Here is an 18,933-nt window from a genome sequence, read left to right on the forward strand (position 1 = left end):
TGCTAGTCTATATGAAGTCTTTGCATCAAATAGTACAGTAAATAAGGTGCATGATATTTTGGGAATGCAACCGTGAAATAAATACAATTCAAACAGTGTACAATTGACCCTGAAATAGTTGACGTCTGAATTAATGGCTGGATGTGTCGTCCGTAATCACTTAATGAAAACAAGAGAACCAAAATGTGCAATGAAGCCATGAAGCAAGCGAAAGCTTGAACACATGTAAAACAAACTGCAAGTGCAAGCTCAAACGTCAAATGATGTAGCACTTGCATAAGCGCTCACGAAAATAGAGAAGGTCATTTTAATCACTGATTTACTACTTAATATAGCACAGTTTGATTCGCTGACCAAACACCCTGATTCGGTCGGAGTTTCAAGCGTAGGTGTCCAGGCGAGATGCCATCGTGTGACTTCAGAGCAATTCATCAGGGGAAAAAAAACAACAAAAGACAAAAAATTCATATATATTTTTTTTTTAGACAAACCGTGAACGCACAAATTACACAAACACGGTGTGTTGATACACGATGTGTGACCGAGACTAAAAGGACATCGCTGGTGTTAGCCAGTTACATATTTGATTCCAAGCATTTGCACAAATAAAGGACTCCCTTCCAAATATATGGAAGAAGAAAGAACCAAGCCCCTATTTTGAGGAGAAACGGTTAGTTTTTCTTGGATTTGGGGATTTTTAGTTTTGCTCAATTTCCTGTCTTCTTGTGTTTTGTTAATTTCGCAGGAGTGTTGAGGTGTGGCCGACCGTTTACGGAGGTGCAGCAGGGCACACCCGATCCCTGTTGCCACTCGTCAATTCGTCCAGAAAAGCCGGGCTCAAACTCACCACCCTGCTAGAAATTTCTGTCAAGTTCTGTAGTGTCCCCATATTAATTTCATCTGCAGTCATTTCCTTCTTCTCACGTTTTGCTTCCTGCTGCTCCAGTGCTCATCAGTGTGCCTCGTACTTTCCTGGTCAGCCTGCCTTTTACCACAGTCGCCTGCAGATAAGTTCTCCTGCCTTCTTTTGTTTTTTAACTTGATTTTAGGCTAATAAAGCCTGTCCAGTTTAAAAAAAAAAAAACTGCTAAAAGAGATAACCCTTGTTTTTCTGTCGGAGAACGTACGAGGTGATTAGCTAGCTAGGCCAAGCTTGGCCACGACTGTTCCGTTTTTAATGAGGTCGATATCAATATCAATTCTGAAAAAAGAAAAATGCAGTTTATACGTCTATTGTATGCGTGAAGGGAAAATAGTCAGCGATCAAATTGTGTGACTGAAGATCACAGGCGGTTTCAAGTCTCGCGAGGGGGCAGACTCTCGTTCCGTCGCTGCGCAGGGAATGAGAGTTGCTTCAAACTCCCACGCAAGGAAAAGACATCAACCAGGAAGCCTTACATCTGCCAATGAAGGACTTGGAAGGCGTGGCGAAAACCCAAGTTAGTTCACTGATTGAACTCCCTTGCCCTGAGCCGCAAGTTGTCTCGGATCATCACAAGATTTCTCATTTGATCATTCGAAGTGCACTTGGGAGAAAGAGAAAAAAAAAAAGTGCTTCAGCCATTCAAGCATTTTTTTTTCTTTTCTTGATGCTCCCTTTTTTTTTTTTTTACATGCGGGAGGAAAGATTTGTCAAGACGGTGACATTCTATCGTTTGCGTTGTAGCACACAATATATTGGAGACCTCCCGCCCGCGGCCCTCCATGAGGGCATCGCATCCGTTTGAATGCAAATGCCACGCGAGCGTCGCTGAAAACATCCTCATTGTTTCCCGCCGTCTGGCTGAGTGCAAACCTCCCACTTTGGCGTGTCTCAAATGTCAACAGGATGATTGGGTTTCGCACGTTTTGGCTGAAAGGCAGATAGCTGCCATGTATGCTAATGCGGCGTTATCTTCTAACGCGTAGCTTATCGCCGTCTCAGATGTTTCGGGGACGCCACGCTGCTTGCTGTGAAGCGATTTAAAAAACCTTGCTGTGTTTTGCGGTGCGCACCCACCAAAAAAAAACAATTACAAAAAAATAGCAGCAAACGTGTAATTAGAGCAGTGTTCTTCACCAAAATGAGAGCAGTGGTTCTCAATCTGGGGACTGGGGACCCATGTAGCGTGGGGCACCACAAAAAAAAGGAAACAAATATGCACATATGCACTTTTTTTTTTTTTTTTTTTTTTTTTAAAGTGCATATGTACCTGTAAATGGTGTAGATGGGACTGGAATGCCAATGAAAAAAAATATAGATCTTTTTTTTGTTTTTTTAAACAAAGACATCTTTTCCATAAGAAAAGGTGTAATATTACGAGAGGAGGTTGTATTTCTTGAATTCCCTGATATAAATGGGACTTTCTTCTCTTAATCAACTTGACTTTGATATCGTAATATCATGACTATCTTGGAAAAGTAAAATTTTATTCTTAAATAGTTTGTTGGGGTAAAAAAGTTGCAGTCTAACTAGCACCCCGGTCACCAGCTCTTCCGGCTCCTTCCCTCAGGTAGGCGCTACCGATCAAAGCAAACTAGAACTAGTAGACATTCCGACAGCTTCTTCCCTCTTGCGATCAACTTCTTAAACACCTAACCTATAATTCCATGACAACAAGCTGGCAATTGTTTGACTTGAGTTCGTTGTCACATTTCTGTGGGGCCAATTATGTATGACTCGTGCACTCACTGTAGTTGTCTCGCCATGCTGCACTATTTGCATATACTGGCCACTCATGCCAGAGTAGCATCTGCTCCATTTGCACACGGATTGAGGAATATCTGTAACATTTGCACAAACAACATTGTCCCAGATGATCGCACTAATCGTCACTTTAAACCGCATACACTCCTTGAAGTCTCAGCGCCCTTTGCACAATGGTCATTGCACCGGACTATTGCAATATTAGTAATTCGAACTGCTCTAAGTGCGAGAGGACTCTGCATCTTTTTGCACAATTGTTTTTTGTCAATATCTTTATGTCCCCAAAGTGTTCTGTAAATAGACTGTCTGTTGTACTAGAGCGGCTCCAACTACCGGAGACAAATTCCTTGTGTGTTTTGGACATACTTGGCAAATAAAGATGATTCTGATTCTGATTCTGATTCTGTTTATTTCTGCTGTGCGAGGGAGTGATTTTAATGAATAACCAATGGCGTGAAGCCATTGCCCACCTCTTCCAAACACGCTAGAGATCAAGCCCACACGTTTTTCTTCTTCTGCACAGGTGTGCTTCACTTGAAGAAGTTACAGAAAAAGCCTCCAACGGTCGTATTATGAAGCGACGAATGCCCTCAATTCGTGCACGAGGCCGCATGCCGTCAGGCAACAAAGACAGACCTTTTGAGGAGATTTGGGCCTTTCACTGGAGGCTATTAGCACGCCAGCGAAAGCGCACAAAGCTGACGGCAGCCTCTCAACAAAAGCCTTGCTTTCTGGGTCGCCAACCTGTTTCGAGTTTTCATGCGCTGCTTTCATAACATTTAGTCACGAAAGAGTTTGTTGGAAAAGGTGAGCATAGGCAACAATCAATCCTTCATTTGAAGGAGAGGCCGGAATCAGGAAAAGTGATTCCCCCCTCCCTTTACATTGAACTCTGTATAGCACCATGCTCTATTACTTTTTAGTCAATTCGGGTCAACCATGGAGTGCTTTTAAGTTGCTGCATGCCGACTCCTTTATTCTCTGATTAAATCGCTGCCTATTACAAGGTTAAATGTTATATATTTCTCCAAACCGCACAGCCACAGCGTTAGAGAGTGTCGCATTAGAGCTCGCAGTAGAATGCATAATAGAGTGAAGGACTAATGGGCTTCGTCGAGATGTGCGGGATACCCAGTCCACTCAAACTGGATTGTGCAATGTGGATCAAAAATACCCTGCAGTAGTCTGGTAATTAGTTATTGGCAAAAATGAAGACAAAACATATATTGTACCAATTTTTCCTGTGTAACTGCACTTGATCCCTAGAGGCTTTTGCATTGGATATCATTCTTATTACCACTTAAGAGTGCCACGCAGCATTAAAAGGTCGGACAGTATTGGCACTGCATTACTGGTGTTAAAAATGCTATTTTATTCCGGTTATACCAACATACATTTTCGGTAAGAATGTGTCTCGAAAGTCGCTCAAATGTTCAGAGTTCAAACCGCCGGCAGGATGTCATGCGAGCTTTCAGTTCAGGAAAACAATCAAAGCCAAAGAAAAGGAAACATCGATGCTGCTTCACCGAATCGAAACAGCTACATACATCACAGGTGTCAAACTCAAGGCCCAGGGGCCAAATCCGGCCCGCCACGTCGAAAGCAAATCAGATGCAACTTCCATGATTCTTGCTAAAATCTGCACCAACATTTCAAGCACTTTTTGGTTACCAAACCCGTCTTTTACAGTAACTTGAACAATAACTCAACAAAGTATAATCATTGAATTCTGATTTCAACACTAGTTATCCATCAATTTGTTGGGTCTATGTAATAATATGAGGAGGCAATGAAACATTTATATGGTTTTATAATCATAATGACCCTCTGAGAGAAATCGTAACAACAATGAGGCCCGCAATAAAAATGAGTTTGACAGCCCTCACATAGATCAACTGATCATGTAGCAGCCTGCGCTGGTAAATTTCTATTTTTATACGAAACATCTAGCCACGACCTGATCATAAATCTACAATGGTTTGAAGACAAATGGAACAGGGAGTGCAAAATAACCTTGCGTAATGATCCACATGTTGCCTTACCTCATATAAATCTAAATTCATAAAGTGTTTTTCTGTGTGTCACTGTCAGAAGAATACCCAGCCAACTCCTCTGCCCATCAGTCTGCAATCTTTTTAGCATTTAGCCGTAAATGCTACAGTCTGGCTCAAGTCTGTGGGCGAGGCCACTACACCCGAAAGCGCCACGTTGAACTGATCTGAAGAGCACTGAAGCAAAGCCTGGAGGTGGTTTGCTAGATAGCAGCATCACCACCACAAGCCCTTTCCGTCAGCTGCTATCTTGTCAGTGTGTCAGCAGCAGACAGTCACGGTGCGACGCTCCCATCACAGCCCAAAGAGATCCAGCGGCCGTTAAATCGGCCGGCGTGGCTCCTCGCATCTATCCATCTTCAAGGCAAACGGTTATGTGTGCCAGATTTTTTTTTTTTTCCCCCGCAGATGATTTATTTATCAGGGGTTTGGATACACTCTCCCAATCTTGGATGTTTCAAATTGAATGCTTTCTTTGTACATTTAATGTTCCAATTAGGAATTAAGTCATTACAGGCATGTCAGGAAAGTTTCACAGATGAATGAATGTACAGGTACGAGCTACCATTACATTAAATGTGTATTGTGAGGCCACAACCACACTTTGGTGTGTAGCACACACATCCTCCATGAAATTTAACATTAATGCATGGCCTCTACTCTTAAAGCCTCCTAAAGTCAAACCGCTTCTAACCGCTATGGCAAGCACGGGTCAAGTTGTCTCCAGATCCAATGCACCTGGCTGGTCACCAGAGACCTTTATGAGGTTCAGTTTCAGGATCTGAGCTTGACACCTCATCTAATAGAGCCTTAATTTGGTAAAGCAAGGTCATCGTTTGTTGCGCTGAAACGAGTCTGGAAGGCCAAAGCGATCACCCAAGCCACCATACCTTGTATCCTCAATAACAATGTCAAATTTGGGAAGTACCGTAGCTGTGAAACATGGAAAACAATCAAGTCGAGGACCCACAAGCTTCAGACTTTTCTCAACAAATGCTTGCGATTGATACTCTACATCAAGTTGTTAGATTTATCTTTCACAGTTGGTTTAAGCACTGCTTGAGCAACATTAAATCACGCTTCAGCAAAAGTTTTCACCCTTTGCACGAGTTAACAAATGTGTCGAACAGGGCACACACACACACACACACTTCCCTAATGTTTTTGAGATCAGGGTCAATGTTCTCGAGATAACATCTGGAATCTCCCCACACTCTGTACCAAACGTGGGCGATTTGAGTAACAGATAAAAGGTGATAGAACTCTGGGAAAAGCAGTTCATCCAGCGAGAAAGCAGATAGTGTAGGCTTGACTCGTTTTGGGAGCAGCGTTTGGGAGCTGCTCCCAAAACGAGAGTGCGGTTTTTACAGCACGCTGCTTGTGTTAAACATAAATAAAAACAGAATACAATGATTTGCAAATCATGTTCAACCTATATTTCATTGAATACACTACAAAGACAAGATATTTAATGTTCAAAGTGATAAACTTGATTGTTTTTAGCAAATAATCATGAACTTAGAATCTTATAGCTGCAACACATTCCAAAAAAGCTGGGATAGGTGGCAAAAAAGACTGAGAAAGTTGAGGAATGCTCATCAAACACCTGTTCGGAACATCCCACTGGTGAACAGGCTAATTGGGAACAGGTGGGTGCCATGATTGGGTAGAAAAGGAGCTTCCCTGAATTGCATCATTATTCACGAGAAAAGATGGGGCAAGGTTCACCTCTTTGTGAACAAGTGCGTGAGAAAATAGTCGAACAGTTTAAGGACAATGTTCCTCAACGTACAATTGCAAGGAATTTAGGGATGTCATCATCTACGGTCCATAATATCATCAAAAGGTTCAGAGAATGTGGAGAAATCACCGCATGTAAGCGGCAAGGCCGAAAACCGACATTGAATGAACGTGACCTTCGATCCCTCTGGCGGCACTGCATCAAAAAGCGACATCGATGTGTAAAGGATATCACCACATGGGCTCAGGAACACTTCAGAAAACCAATGTCAGTAAATACTGTTCGGCGCTAGAACCGTAAGTGCAACTTGAAACTCTACTATGCAAAGCAAAAGCCATTTATCAACAACACCCAGAAACGACGCCGGCTTCTCTGGGCCGAGCTCATCTAAGATGGACTGACGCAAAGTGGAAAAGTGTTCTGTGGTTTGACGAGTCCACATTTCAAATTGTTTTTGTAAATTGTGGACGTCGTGTCCTCCAGACCAAAGAGGAAAAGAACCATCTGGACTGTTATGGACTCAAAGTTCAAAAGCCAGCATCTGTGATGGTATGGGGCTGTGTTAGTGCCAATGGCATGGGTAACTTACACATCTCTGAAGGCACAATTAATCCTGAAAGGTACATACAGGTTTTGGAGAAACATACGCTGCCATCCAAGCAACGACTTTTTCATGGATGTCCCTGCTTATTTCAGCAAGACAATGCCAAACCACATTCTGCACGTTTTACAACAGCGTGACTTCATAGTAAAAGAGTGCGGGTACTAGACTGGCCTGCCTGCAGTGCAGACCTGTCTCCCATTGAAAATGTGTGGCGCATTAAGAAGCGTAAAATACGACAACGGAGACCCCGGACTCTGGAGAAGATGAAGCTGTACATCAAGCAAGAATGGGAAAGAATTCCACCTACAAAGCTTCAACAATTAGTGTCCTCAGTTCCCAAATGTTTATTGAATGTTGTTATAAGAAAAAGTGATGTGTTGCAGCCATAAAAAGTGAATTATTATTTGCTAAAAACAATCAAGTTTATAAGTTTGAACATTAAATATCTTGTCTTTGTAGTGTATTCAATTAAATATAGGTCGAACATGATTGGCAAATCATTGTATTCTGTTTTTATTTGTTTAACACAACGTCCCAACTTCATTGGAATTGGGGTTGTACATTCACCATTTGGAACAATTCCTCAAGACAGCATTATTCTGATAACTTTATGCTCAGTACAGGAGTTCAGAACATTCAGAGAGGGATTCTACCATCTCATGAGCGATTCAATCTAGTTAATCATTTATCAGCTGTCAGTTCAGGGAATTCCAAACTGAAGCAAATGAGCAATTCATCCGGTCTAATTAAAGCTCATTTCTAAGGCTAGAATCCAAGGCTAGCACCCAAATAAAAAAAATTAATAAAAAAAAAAAAAAGCACAAAAACCAAGCAGTTCGTTATTTTATGTTATTTTTTTAAGACATTCCCTGCAGCTCTATATTGAGCAATAAAAGCACAAAAGTTAAATGGAGGAAACTGGACACTTCTTGATGAAGATATTACACCATTGATCCAAATGTCTTCGTCACTTCTTCAGAAGACAACATGTAACTTACACACAACTTTGGCGCACCAACATGTTTTGGTGTGTCTCGTCACCAAAGACTCGTAATTAATTGCAACTTGTGCCCTCGTGTCTTCAACTTGCTCAGAATCCCGCCGGGCAACCGAACAAGTCGAAAGACATTTGAAAATAAGCCCATCACAGCTAATTTGTTCCATCTGTCAACCGCTTGCTGAATGGGATTTGATTCCTCTTAATGAACATTTGACCTACAGCGGAAGGGCTGAGATCAATCCTCATCATGACGCCTACTTATGCTCGTGCTGCAAAAGTCAATTGGGCAAAAGCAGGCTGAAGACAACCCACCCCCCCCCCCCCCCCGCCCCCGCCCCCGCCCCCGCCCTCCCCGTCTGGCAAATATATCACAAGATATACACATCTGCCCTACCAACACCAGTGAAACACACGAAAGCAGTGCTTCTCAAATAGCCGACAGCTTGTATAACCGTGTAAATGTAATGTCCCCTCATAATAACTCAACACACAGTCAGTGTCTAAATCGCTGGCAGCAAAAGTGTGTACACCCTGAAGTGAAAATGTCTACATTGGAACCAAAGCAGCCGGCACGGTGTACGACTTGTTAGCACATCTGCCTCACAGTTCTGTGGACTGGGGTTCAAATCCCAGCCCCGCCTGTGTGGAGTTTGCATGTTCTCCCCGTGCCTGCGTGGGTTTTCCTCCCACGTCCCGAAAACATGCGGGGTAGGTTGATTGAGGACTCTAAATTGCCCGTAGGTGTGAATGTGAGTGCGAACGGTTGTTTGTTTCTATGTGCCCTGCGATTGGCTGGCGACCGGTTCAGGGTGTACACCGCCTCCCGCCCGAAGATAGCTGGGATAGGCTCCAGCAGCCCGCAACCCTAGTGAGGGTTAGCGGTAAAGAAAATGGATGGATGGATGGATGGATGGATGGAGCCAAAGTGTCCACATTTTGTGTGGCCACCATTATTTTCCAACACTGCCTCGACCCTCTTGGGCATGGAGTTCAGCAGAACTTTACAGGTTGCCACAGGAATCTTCTTCCACTCCTCTAAGATGGAAGCTCCACCCTCCCCACAGATGCTCAAAAGGGTTTAGGTTTGGGGACATGCTTGGCTAGTTCCATCACCTCCACCCTCCGCTTTTTTTTTAGCAAGGAAGTGGTTGTCTTGGAGTTGAGTTTTGGGTCGGGTTCTTTAGAACAAAAGGCATACTAAAGGAATGAAGTCATTTTTTCAAGAATATATAGTCAGGCGTGGCTTACAAGAATAGAGTTGTAATTTTGAAACTCACTTATTCATGTTATTTCCTCCCTCGTTTAACTTTGACTTTAATATCAGAATATTACAATTATCTTGGGAAAAAAATATATCTATCCTCGAATGATTCTGACTTTTGAACCTGGCAATATACATCTTTGCTCTTGTAAATAATTTACTTTCATTGAAAAAAAAAACACCTCATAACATTGCAACTTTTTTCTCCCCAAAAATGTATCCATTGTAAAATTACAACTTTTTTTCACAGAAATAGGGAACTTTTTTCATTTGTTTGCCGTTTAGGGGAGATGGTAGTAATAATTTCTCCCCTGTGAAGAGTCACTGGATCCAAACATTTTGAGAACCCCTGATATCTTTGCTTTACATTCAGTGTCTTGGGGAAATATTAAAAAAAAAAAAAAAAAAAAAAAAAAAAAAAGACAACACTGCCCACTATGCACTCATAGTCGAAGAGCACATGCATAGAGCACATGTTTAAAAAAAAAAAAAAAAGAATCACTGCTGGTGAAACATTAAAAATGTAACTGAGCATATAGGCGGCCTGCTTCTGGAAGAGTGACTCTTCGACATGCTTCACAGGCACACAGAAATCCTCAAGTGCCCGAGCGGTCAATTCAACATGCCGCACGACGCCGCGCCACGCAAAGCAACGCAGTGCCACGGACATTAAAAGCCAACATGTGTGTGCTGTGAGTGACACCTCGGGGAAAGACAACAATGGCCACCGAGAAGCTGAAACCCGTCCGCTTTTGTTTCATCTCTCTCCTACAGCTGGACGGGAATCAGCTCTCGAAAAAGCTAAGAAATCCCCAAAAACCTTTTTATAGTCCGAGCCCACTGTGCTTTCGCTGTCACTTAAACAACCTGAGCTTTAGCGATAGCAAAGGTCAGAAGACTCCATTGCATCATGTCACGGAATACGCAGCATTGAGGAGCGTTATTGTTGCGGCCGTCCTGACAATAATAAAAGTTTACCGGCGAAGCAGGCGAGAGTGAATGCGAAGTGTGATTAGCATACAATCAAACACCGCATACAACACACCTTATCTTGTATTTACAACATTATCTTGACCACTCAAGTCCAATGGATTGATTTAAAAGTGTTCGTTGAACTAACATGAAAAGCCTCATTGACAACAACAAAAAAAAGACAACCCAAATGATTTCTATCGATTTCCATGAGTCATAACGCAAAGGCATTGATATTTTGGACATAATTTGTGGACATGGATGCATGATGGTGAAAGGTGTCATGAGGGAGAGCGGTGCATAGCGCCACACTGCTGTTGAGCACCATGCAAATTAATTTTTGAATTTTTTTATTTTTTTTTTTGCATATGGTGATGCTGCAAGATTTGTGCAGAGGGGCTGGGTCCGGAAAAGTTGACCTCCAACCCCTCCCCTGGACTGAACACCACTCCAACTCATGCCCAGTCGAGCTCTTTGCAAGCGTGCGCGTGCGTGTTGGAGGGGTGGGGTGCTGACACTTACCCGCAGCTAAATCCAGCAGAACCGCGCACAGGAGCAAGCACAGCGAGAAGATGCTCATCGTTGCCCCCCTTTTTCACGTTAAAATCCCAAACTCGTCTGGCGTTTACATGCTCCCCGGGACGACGCGGCTGTGCGGTGCCCACCGTTCCAGAGGTACGCGGCTGCCAGGTGCCCCCGAACTCGTGGTCATCGTGATTGCGAGCGCAACCGAGTGCGGGCGGGCGGATGCGAGGACGGGCGCACGAGGGATGGAGACGAGGGGTAAAAAAAGATGGAAAAAGGGGGCTTAAAAAAAAAAAAAAGAAGAAGGCTGTTCAGGCTGGTTGTGGTCCACAGCGAGCAAGCGTCAAACAAAAGACGGCTGAGGCGAGCCGAGCCGCGCAGCAGTGAGACAACACACGGAGAGGTTCGGATGGAGGAGCCGCTCTCTCTCTCTCTCTCTCTCTCTCTCTGTCTCTCCCTCTCTCTCTCTTTTCTCTCCCCTTGCCTCCATCTCTCTCATCCCAACCCTCCTCCTCTTCATCCCGCTCCTCCTCTTCACACAGACGCACAAGTCATTTCTCTTTTATTCCACACAGTTGCGTTCGCGTTTAATCCCCAGCCCGGATTGGAACCTCTCTAATTCTGTCCATCGACACAACAGGCGCACACAAACAACAACAACAACAACAACTCAACATTTGAATGTAGATATGCAAATGTATACGCAATAAATATCGGACTCAACATTTCAACAACAATAATTCTGCCTTTTCAAAAGTAGTTAGCTATCGGACAAAGGTGCAAAGTATTTACTCACTTTAGTGTAAAAATGGATTGAGTATTTTTTTTGTACTGTAACTCTCCTGTTATATTCATTTCTTGGCTGAATGCTATTCGTTAGCCCGTGCCGTCTATGGCGTTTTGCATTGTGTGTACAGTGTTAGCATGACGTCAGCAAACTTTCCTTCAGCAAAGTTATGGGGTTGTTTTTTTTTTTTTTATGGGCTATACACGAAACGTCACGTAACCGAACCTGAAGAACCGGTAAGTAAACTTCCTGCGTATGCTGTGATAACGAGCATAACTATTGGTTGATGACATGATGGTTTGAAACCGAAATTGTTTTCTTTATGGCTGGTGTCTTCCAACAAAAGTTACATATCATTGATTTATACAAATAGGATAGGGTATACGTAAACACGAATGAAGCCAAAAACATCGGATATTGTCGTCTTTGGTGGCTGTTGAAGACATCTTGTGTAAAACAAATGCCATTCTCTATGCTTTGTCCCGGTCTCCTCCCGCCATTTACTCGAGCCAGAAGGAAGCGCTTCGAGCGGTTTTGCCGAATGCAGACGTCGGTTGCACAAATAACCCCTCTTCACTTACTTAGATGTTTACTTTGACAATCAAATTCAACCGGCCAAAACGGCACTTTTTTGAAAAACTGCAACAGTAGGTCATTATTAAAAAATGTAATTCTGATTTTACTTTGGCACTTTTTGTCTAGAGTACATTTGCTACACATATCAGATTGATGAGATGAGTTACGAAAATATGTCAATTGGGGAAGAAAATGGAGGGAAAATGCATCCGGAAAATAATGGATACCAATATAAATACACCAATACTTATTTGTTTCATTTTTTTCCAGCATTTTATTACACTACACAGTTTATAACTAAAAAAAAAAAAAAAAAAAAAAAAACAGCCATATTTTTCTGTAGTTATACTTAAGTACAATTCAATGAAAGTAACCGGACTTAGCTAAGGTCTCGCGAGAGTTGCTTTCGTCACACATTCTGCAGGTTTCGTTTTCCTTTCGGGACATTCTGCTTGAACTCCAGATAGCAGCAGTTCACTGTGGACAAAAATGTATTCCGAAATTGCCGTCGTTAAAGTAGAGCTCATTTATCATATATTATGTTGAGAAGCGATCCGTTCCAGCTCCATCCCAGTTCAGACTCATGCATGCATAATCATTTAAGATGTTAATTAGAGGATATTATTTATTGATTTAACTCATGCAGTAGATGCATGAGTGCTATCAAAGCTCAAAAGTAATCTTCATCACGAGCTATCCCTTCGTCGTCTTGGTGACACCACAATATATTATTTGCGGAGAGTAGAACATGCCTCACTAACGGTCCTTTATTTATTTGACCGCTCATCCTAACGTCACACGGATATTCTATACGCCTCGGAGCAGCGCTTCTTGTAACGCACAACCCAGCGTGAAAGGCCGCATGGCGAAACTTTACGTGTGAACGCCGCTCACGCCGGAGAGTCTGTTAGCAAATGTCACCTGCCCTGAAAACAGAATTCCCTTAGAAAAAGATATGACAATTGCGCACATGACCAATCAAGTCACACGGCGGTCGCTTCCGGCTGTGTCGCTCCCGGCAGAGGCCACGCCCCTCCGGGCGCGAAGAGTCAAATGACCCAATGAATAAAATCAATTTGCAGCATGTCATGTCGTAACAACAATTCAAATGTGGCGGAACGTAGCGCATTTAAATCAAGCCCTGCTGCCTAAATTGGCTGCCAGACAATTTGAATTTTGAATCAAAACAACAAAACGCTACCGCACTAATTAGAGTTCGGTTCCACAAGAACTTAGCGCATTGACTCAATTTTGGTAGCTTGGGAGTATTTGTTTTCACAGCTGGAAGAGCTACAATTGTATTGTTTTGTTTTTATTTGGAAAGAAGATAAAGCTCACAATCAGTTAGCGCATCGGTACAACTGCAGTCCCCCAATTTTGCTACCTTGGGAGCATTTTTCTTCATTAACTGGATGAAGCATCAGCGACATTATTTTTGTTAAACTTGCTTTGCGCATTTTAATTCCAAAAGGTTACGCTCTGAAGCTCAGATGGTGTTTTCTCTCTGTACCTTGGCAGAGTTTGTTTGCATCTACCACTGCACTGTTTTTTTTAAAACATTTTTATTGTTTTTAATTTGGAATGTAGACAAAGCTCACAAAATCTGCTTCCCATTTGCAAACATGTGACGACGCTGGATGGTGTAGTGGTACACTCGCCTGACTTTGGTGCGGGCAGCGGGGGTTCAGTTCGCACCGTCGGGTGTGAACGGTTGTCCGTGTCTCTTTGCGCCCTGCGACTGACTGGCGACCAGTTCAGGGTATAGTCTGCTTTTCGCCCGAAATCAGCTGGGATAGGCTCCGGCGCCCCGCGACCCCAACCAGGTTAAGCGGTGTTGAAAATGGATGGATGTATGGATGACTACACTGATTGCAGACATACCCGAACCTCAGGCTCAGCTGCACATTCTGTCTTTTGTTTAAACAATACAGTCTTTATTCCTCTGCAGTTCCCACAGTTCTGCACATCACGTTTGTTCTTAAAAATGGCCACCAGTACACTTTTCCTCCATTAGTCAGACATCTTCTCACGTGCTAGAATTCTATTGAACAAGCTGGTCAAAAACTCCACAGCCACCTCTCCTAGATGCTTCCATACCTCCACAGGAATGTCATCAGGACCAACTGCCTTTCCATTTTTCATCCTCTTTAATGCCTTTCTAACTTCCACCTTACTAATCATTGTCACTTCCTGGTCCACCACACTTGCCTCTTCTACTCTCCCTTCTCTCTCATTTTCCTCATTCATCAATTCCTTAAAATATTCTTTCCATCTATCTAGCAAACTACTGGCACCAGTCAACATATTTCCATCTCTCTCCTTAATCACCCTAACCTGCTGCATATCCTTCCGATCTCGATCCCTCTGTCTGGCCAACCTGTAGTGATCCTTTTCTCCTTCTTTAAACTCCAACCTGCCATACATGTCATCATATGCCTCTTGTTTGGCCTTTGCCACCTCTACCTTTGCCCTGTGTCGCATCTCAATGTATTCCTTTCGCCTCTCCTCGGTCCTCTCAGTGTCCCACTTCTTCTTAACTAACCTTTTTCCTTGTATGGTTTCCTTTACTGTGAGGTTCCACCACCAAGTCTCCTTCTCTCCTTTCCTGCCAGAAGATACACCAAGTACTCTCCTACATGCCTCTCCGATCACCTTGGCTGCAGTGGTCCAGTTTTTCTGAAGAAACCTCCTCCTGTCCACCGAGAGCCTGTCTCACCTCTTCCCGAAAAGCTGCACAACACTTGTCCTGTCTCAGCTTCCACCGCGTAGTTCTCTGCTCTGCCTTTTGTCTTCTCAACCTTCCTCCCCACCACCAGAGTCATCTTACACACCACCATCCTATGGTGTCTAGCCACACTCTCCCCTACCACTACCTTGCAGTCGATAACCTCCTTCAGATGACATCGTCTGCACAAGATGTAATCCACCTGCGTGCTTCTGCCTCCGCTCTTGTAGGTCACCCTATGTTCCTGTCTCTTCTTGAAAAAAGTGTTCACTACAGCCATTTGCATCCTTTTTGAAAAGTCTACCACCATTTGTCCCTCCAAGTTCCTTTCCTGGATACCGTACTTACCCATCACTTCTTCATCACCTCTATTTCCTTCACCAACATGTCCACTACAATCTGCACCAATCACGACTCTCTCTCTGTCTGGGATGCTCAGAACTACTTCGTCTAGCCCCTTCCAGAATTTCTCTTTCACCTCTAGGTCACATCCTACCTGTGGGGCATAGCCACTAATCACACTATACATAACACCCTCAATTTCAGGTTTCAGCCTCATCACTCGATCTGCTACTCTTTTCACCTCCAAGACATTCTTAGCCAACTCTTCTTTTAAAATAACCGCAACTCCATTTCTCTTCCCATCTACACCATGGTAAAATAATTTAAACCCTGCCACTAAACTTCTAGCCTTACTGCCACACAATATATCAACCTTTCTCCTAATCATCATGTAAACCAACTCCCGAGATTTTCATAGTCCCAACATTCGAAGTCCCCACATTCAGTTCTAGGCTCTGTGCGTTCCTCTTCTCTTTCTGCCAAAGAACCCGTTTTCCACCTCTTCATCGACTTCGACCCACAGTAGCTAAATTTCCACCAGCGCCCGGCAGGTTGACGGCGCCGGTGGCAGACGTCGTTAAACCGGGCCACGACCGATCCGTTATGGAATTCTTTGGAAGAACGCTCATATTTGTTTGGCAAAGCCTTAAGCCGGATGCCCTTCCTGACGCAACCCTCTGCATTTATCCGGGCTTGGGACCGGCCTACAGTTTGCACTGGCTTGTGCCCCCCATAGGGCTGCATTTGGTATAGTAAAAAGTAACTTTAATTTATCATGCTCTGCTCTGGCATTTGAATTTAAAAAATGTTAGCTGTGAACCACAGGTGGTGTTGATGTTCTTCACATGTTCTTTCATCTTCAATATGATGATGATTTATTTTTTGTCTTGAGTTTGTTGTGACGGCACGGTGGCCGACTGGTTAGAGCGTCAGCCTCACAGTTCTGAGGAGCCGGGTTCAATCCCCGGCCCCGCCTGTGTGGAGTTTGCATGTTCTCCCCGTGCCTGCGTGGGTTTTCTCCGGGCACTCCGGTTTCCTCCCACATCCCAAAAAACATGCATGAATTGGAGACTCTAAATTGCCCGTAGGCATGACTGTGAGTGCGAATGGTTGTTTGTTCCGATGTGCCCTGCGATTGGCTGGCAACCAGTTCAGGGTGTACCCCGCCTCCTGCCCAATGACAGCTGGGATTGGCTCCAGCACGCCCGCGACCCTAGTGAGGAGAAGCGGCTCAGAAAATGAATGAATGAATGAATGAGTTTGTTGTCACATTTCTGTCGGGCCAATTATATATTACTCGTGCACCCACTGTAGTAGTCTCGCCACGCTGCACTATTTGCATATCTGTTGTTGACCAATACTGGCCACTCATGTCAGAGTAGCATCTGCACCACTTGCACACTGACTGAGGAGTATCTGCAACATTTGCACAATCGACATTGTCCCAGATTATCGCGCTACTCGTCACTTTCAACTGCATACATTCCTTTGCACAATGGTCATTGCACCGGACTATTGCTATATTAGTCATTCAAACTGCTCTAAGTGCTAGAGGACTCTGCATCTTTTTGTACAATTGTCCAAAAATATATATATATTAAAAAAAAAAAGTTTTCTCAATGTCTTTATGTCTCAAAATTGACTGTCGTCATACAAGAGTGGCTCCAACTACAGGAGACAGATTCCTTGTGTGTTTTTTGGACATACTTGGCAAACTAAAGATGATTCTTATTCTGATTCAAAAAGGTTAAAATATTCGAATGTATGGGAATATTCATATCATATTCCAATTCACTGATGCAAGAAATCTTTTTGAAAGCCCATATACCATACTCCCAGTCTTTGCTCTGTTGGAATTAATTTCTACACGATTGCTTTTAAATGTACAGTACATATGTTGCCATGATGAGGTTGTTCAATGGTTTTCAAAAGACTGGACATTTCGAAGCACAATTACACCAAGCTGTGAACCAAGGCCTGAGGAAAAGTCAAGGTAATGCGTTATTGAGGTGCCCACCCACCTGCAGAATCCAATTTCCACATCCAAAAGTTTGAATGCACTTGAATAAAGCCATGGGATTTCCATTCTTAGCAAAGACGAGTCAATATAGCAAGGTAATAAAATTGTATTGATTGGCACGGGAGTGACTCAAAGAGACCTTCAACTGTGAGTGAACTCCCACTAAATGCTGTTTTCTTGCTGGTAATGACTGGTGGCTTTATACGCTCCCTTTTGGAAGCTTGTCAAGAAGAAAGTGAATCTCACTGGAGTCAACATGACTCGAATGGGTATATGATGCACGGGTGTACTGGCACGAACCGGAAAGAACAAGAAAACGACTCCCGCGTGACCCGCCCTCCCCTTCGCCGTGAGTACCAATTGGTTTAGTGGCTCACGTGAACTTGGTTCACATCCCTGACGGGTAGTGTCAACAGCAATTTGCTGGCGTAACGCTGTGGCGTAAATGGTTTCCGTGTACTTCCTCCTCCACCGTGAGCACAAATCAATACACTTTAAATAGCTGGTGGCTTTTTTACTTTTGGTCAGAGGAAATGGCACGGGGCACAACTTGTCCTTTTGGTCACCATGTACTTGTCGCCGGACTGCTGAGGCACACATTTATGCGCGGTCCATAGGGGATTCATGTACAACTGGCCTTCTCAAACTTTTTGGGACCAGCAGCCTCTTACAGGGGAGAAATCTTTCCAAGGACTCACTCATAAACATATCGCCTATTCAACATAACTACCTGTATGCCCCTAAATTGCCATAGAAATTAAAAAGTTGTCTATTTTCAAGGGGGGGGGGGGGAATCATATATCTTGTACAATATGTATATTTTTTCAAGTTGTAGTGTGAGAAAAATTTTTTCCCTCAAAATGGTTGCAATATGACCTTACAATAGTTTACTGAGGGAAAAAAATAATAATTTAACCATGGAATTTTTAAATATAACTATTCCTACAAGCCATGCGTTTTATTCTAAAAACAATAATAATAATACAAATAAATAAAAAGGTTTATTCTCTTTAAAAATAGAACTATATTCTCAAAACAATGGGACTTTATTAAATAGAAATATGCCTTTTGTTCTAGACAAGAAAATAGACCATTTTACCTGTACTACACCTTTTGTTCTAAAAACAAACATTCAAGCTGGGATGTCAGATTTACTGTTATACAGTTTTGCCTCAATTTAAGAGTTTCATCCATTCCATGACCACGCCAGTGACACAAAACAATCGTATCTCAAATCATCTTTCCCCCATTAGAAAGAATGAATATGCCATTAATCCATTCCAGCGCCCCCCAAAATACCAACAAATTGTTTTGTAACATGTGTTTTAATAGGAAGAACGGGAATTTACAGTATGGCATCTCATGAACACACAGATGGTAAAGAATTCACAGTTTATGCATCATGACAGTTCAATGGGCATTGTGCTGCTCATTCTGGTGAGCACGGCTTGGCCACCAGTGGGCAGTATAATAAATACAGTCATACGACATGTAGCTTTGATGATGAATCACCAAGGAAGACTGTCTCAACTAACATGCAATAATATTGGTCATTTTTCACACAGGATATTGAGTATTTCGGTATGCTCTGTCTCCATGCCACTTTTGTTCAAATATTAGTTGTTTAAAGGTTTCAAAGAAAT

The 18,933-nt window shown here is 43.1% G+C and overlaps 1 protein-coding gene across 2 annotated transcripts in view; it reads right to left on the reverse strand.

Annotated features, from left to right (window-relative positions):
• The window catches only part of igsf21a (immunoglobin superfamily, member 21a), a 168,681-nt gene extending 157,327 nt beyond the window's left edge, over positions 1-11,354 (reverse strand). For both annotated transcript variants that reach the window (XM_061689109.1, XM_061689108.1), the window contains exon 1: positions 10,838-11,354. In XM_061689109.1, coding sequence (XP_061545093.1) covers positions 10,838-10,895 — 58 coding nt within the window. In that variant the 5' untranslated portion in view covers positions 10,896-11,354. The remainder of the gene's footprint in view (positions 1-10,837) is intronic.
• Between the last annotated feature and the right edge of the window lie 7,579 nt (positions 11,355-18,933).

Source organism: Phycodurus eques, chromosome 10, assembly GCF_024500275.1.
Source record: "Phycodurus eques isolate BA_2022a chromosome 10, UOR_Pequ_1.1, whole genome shotgun sequence".
In the NCBI taxonomy this organism is placed as follows: domain Eukaryota; kingdom Metazoa; phylum Chordata; class Actinopteri; order Syngnathiformes; family Syngnathidae; genus Phycodurus; species Phycodurus eques.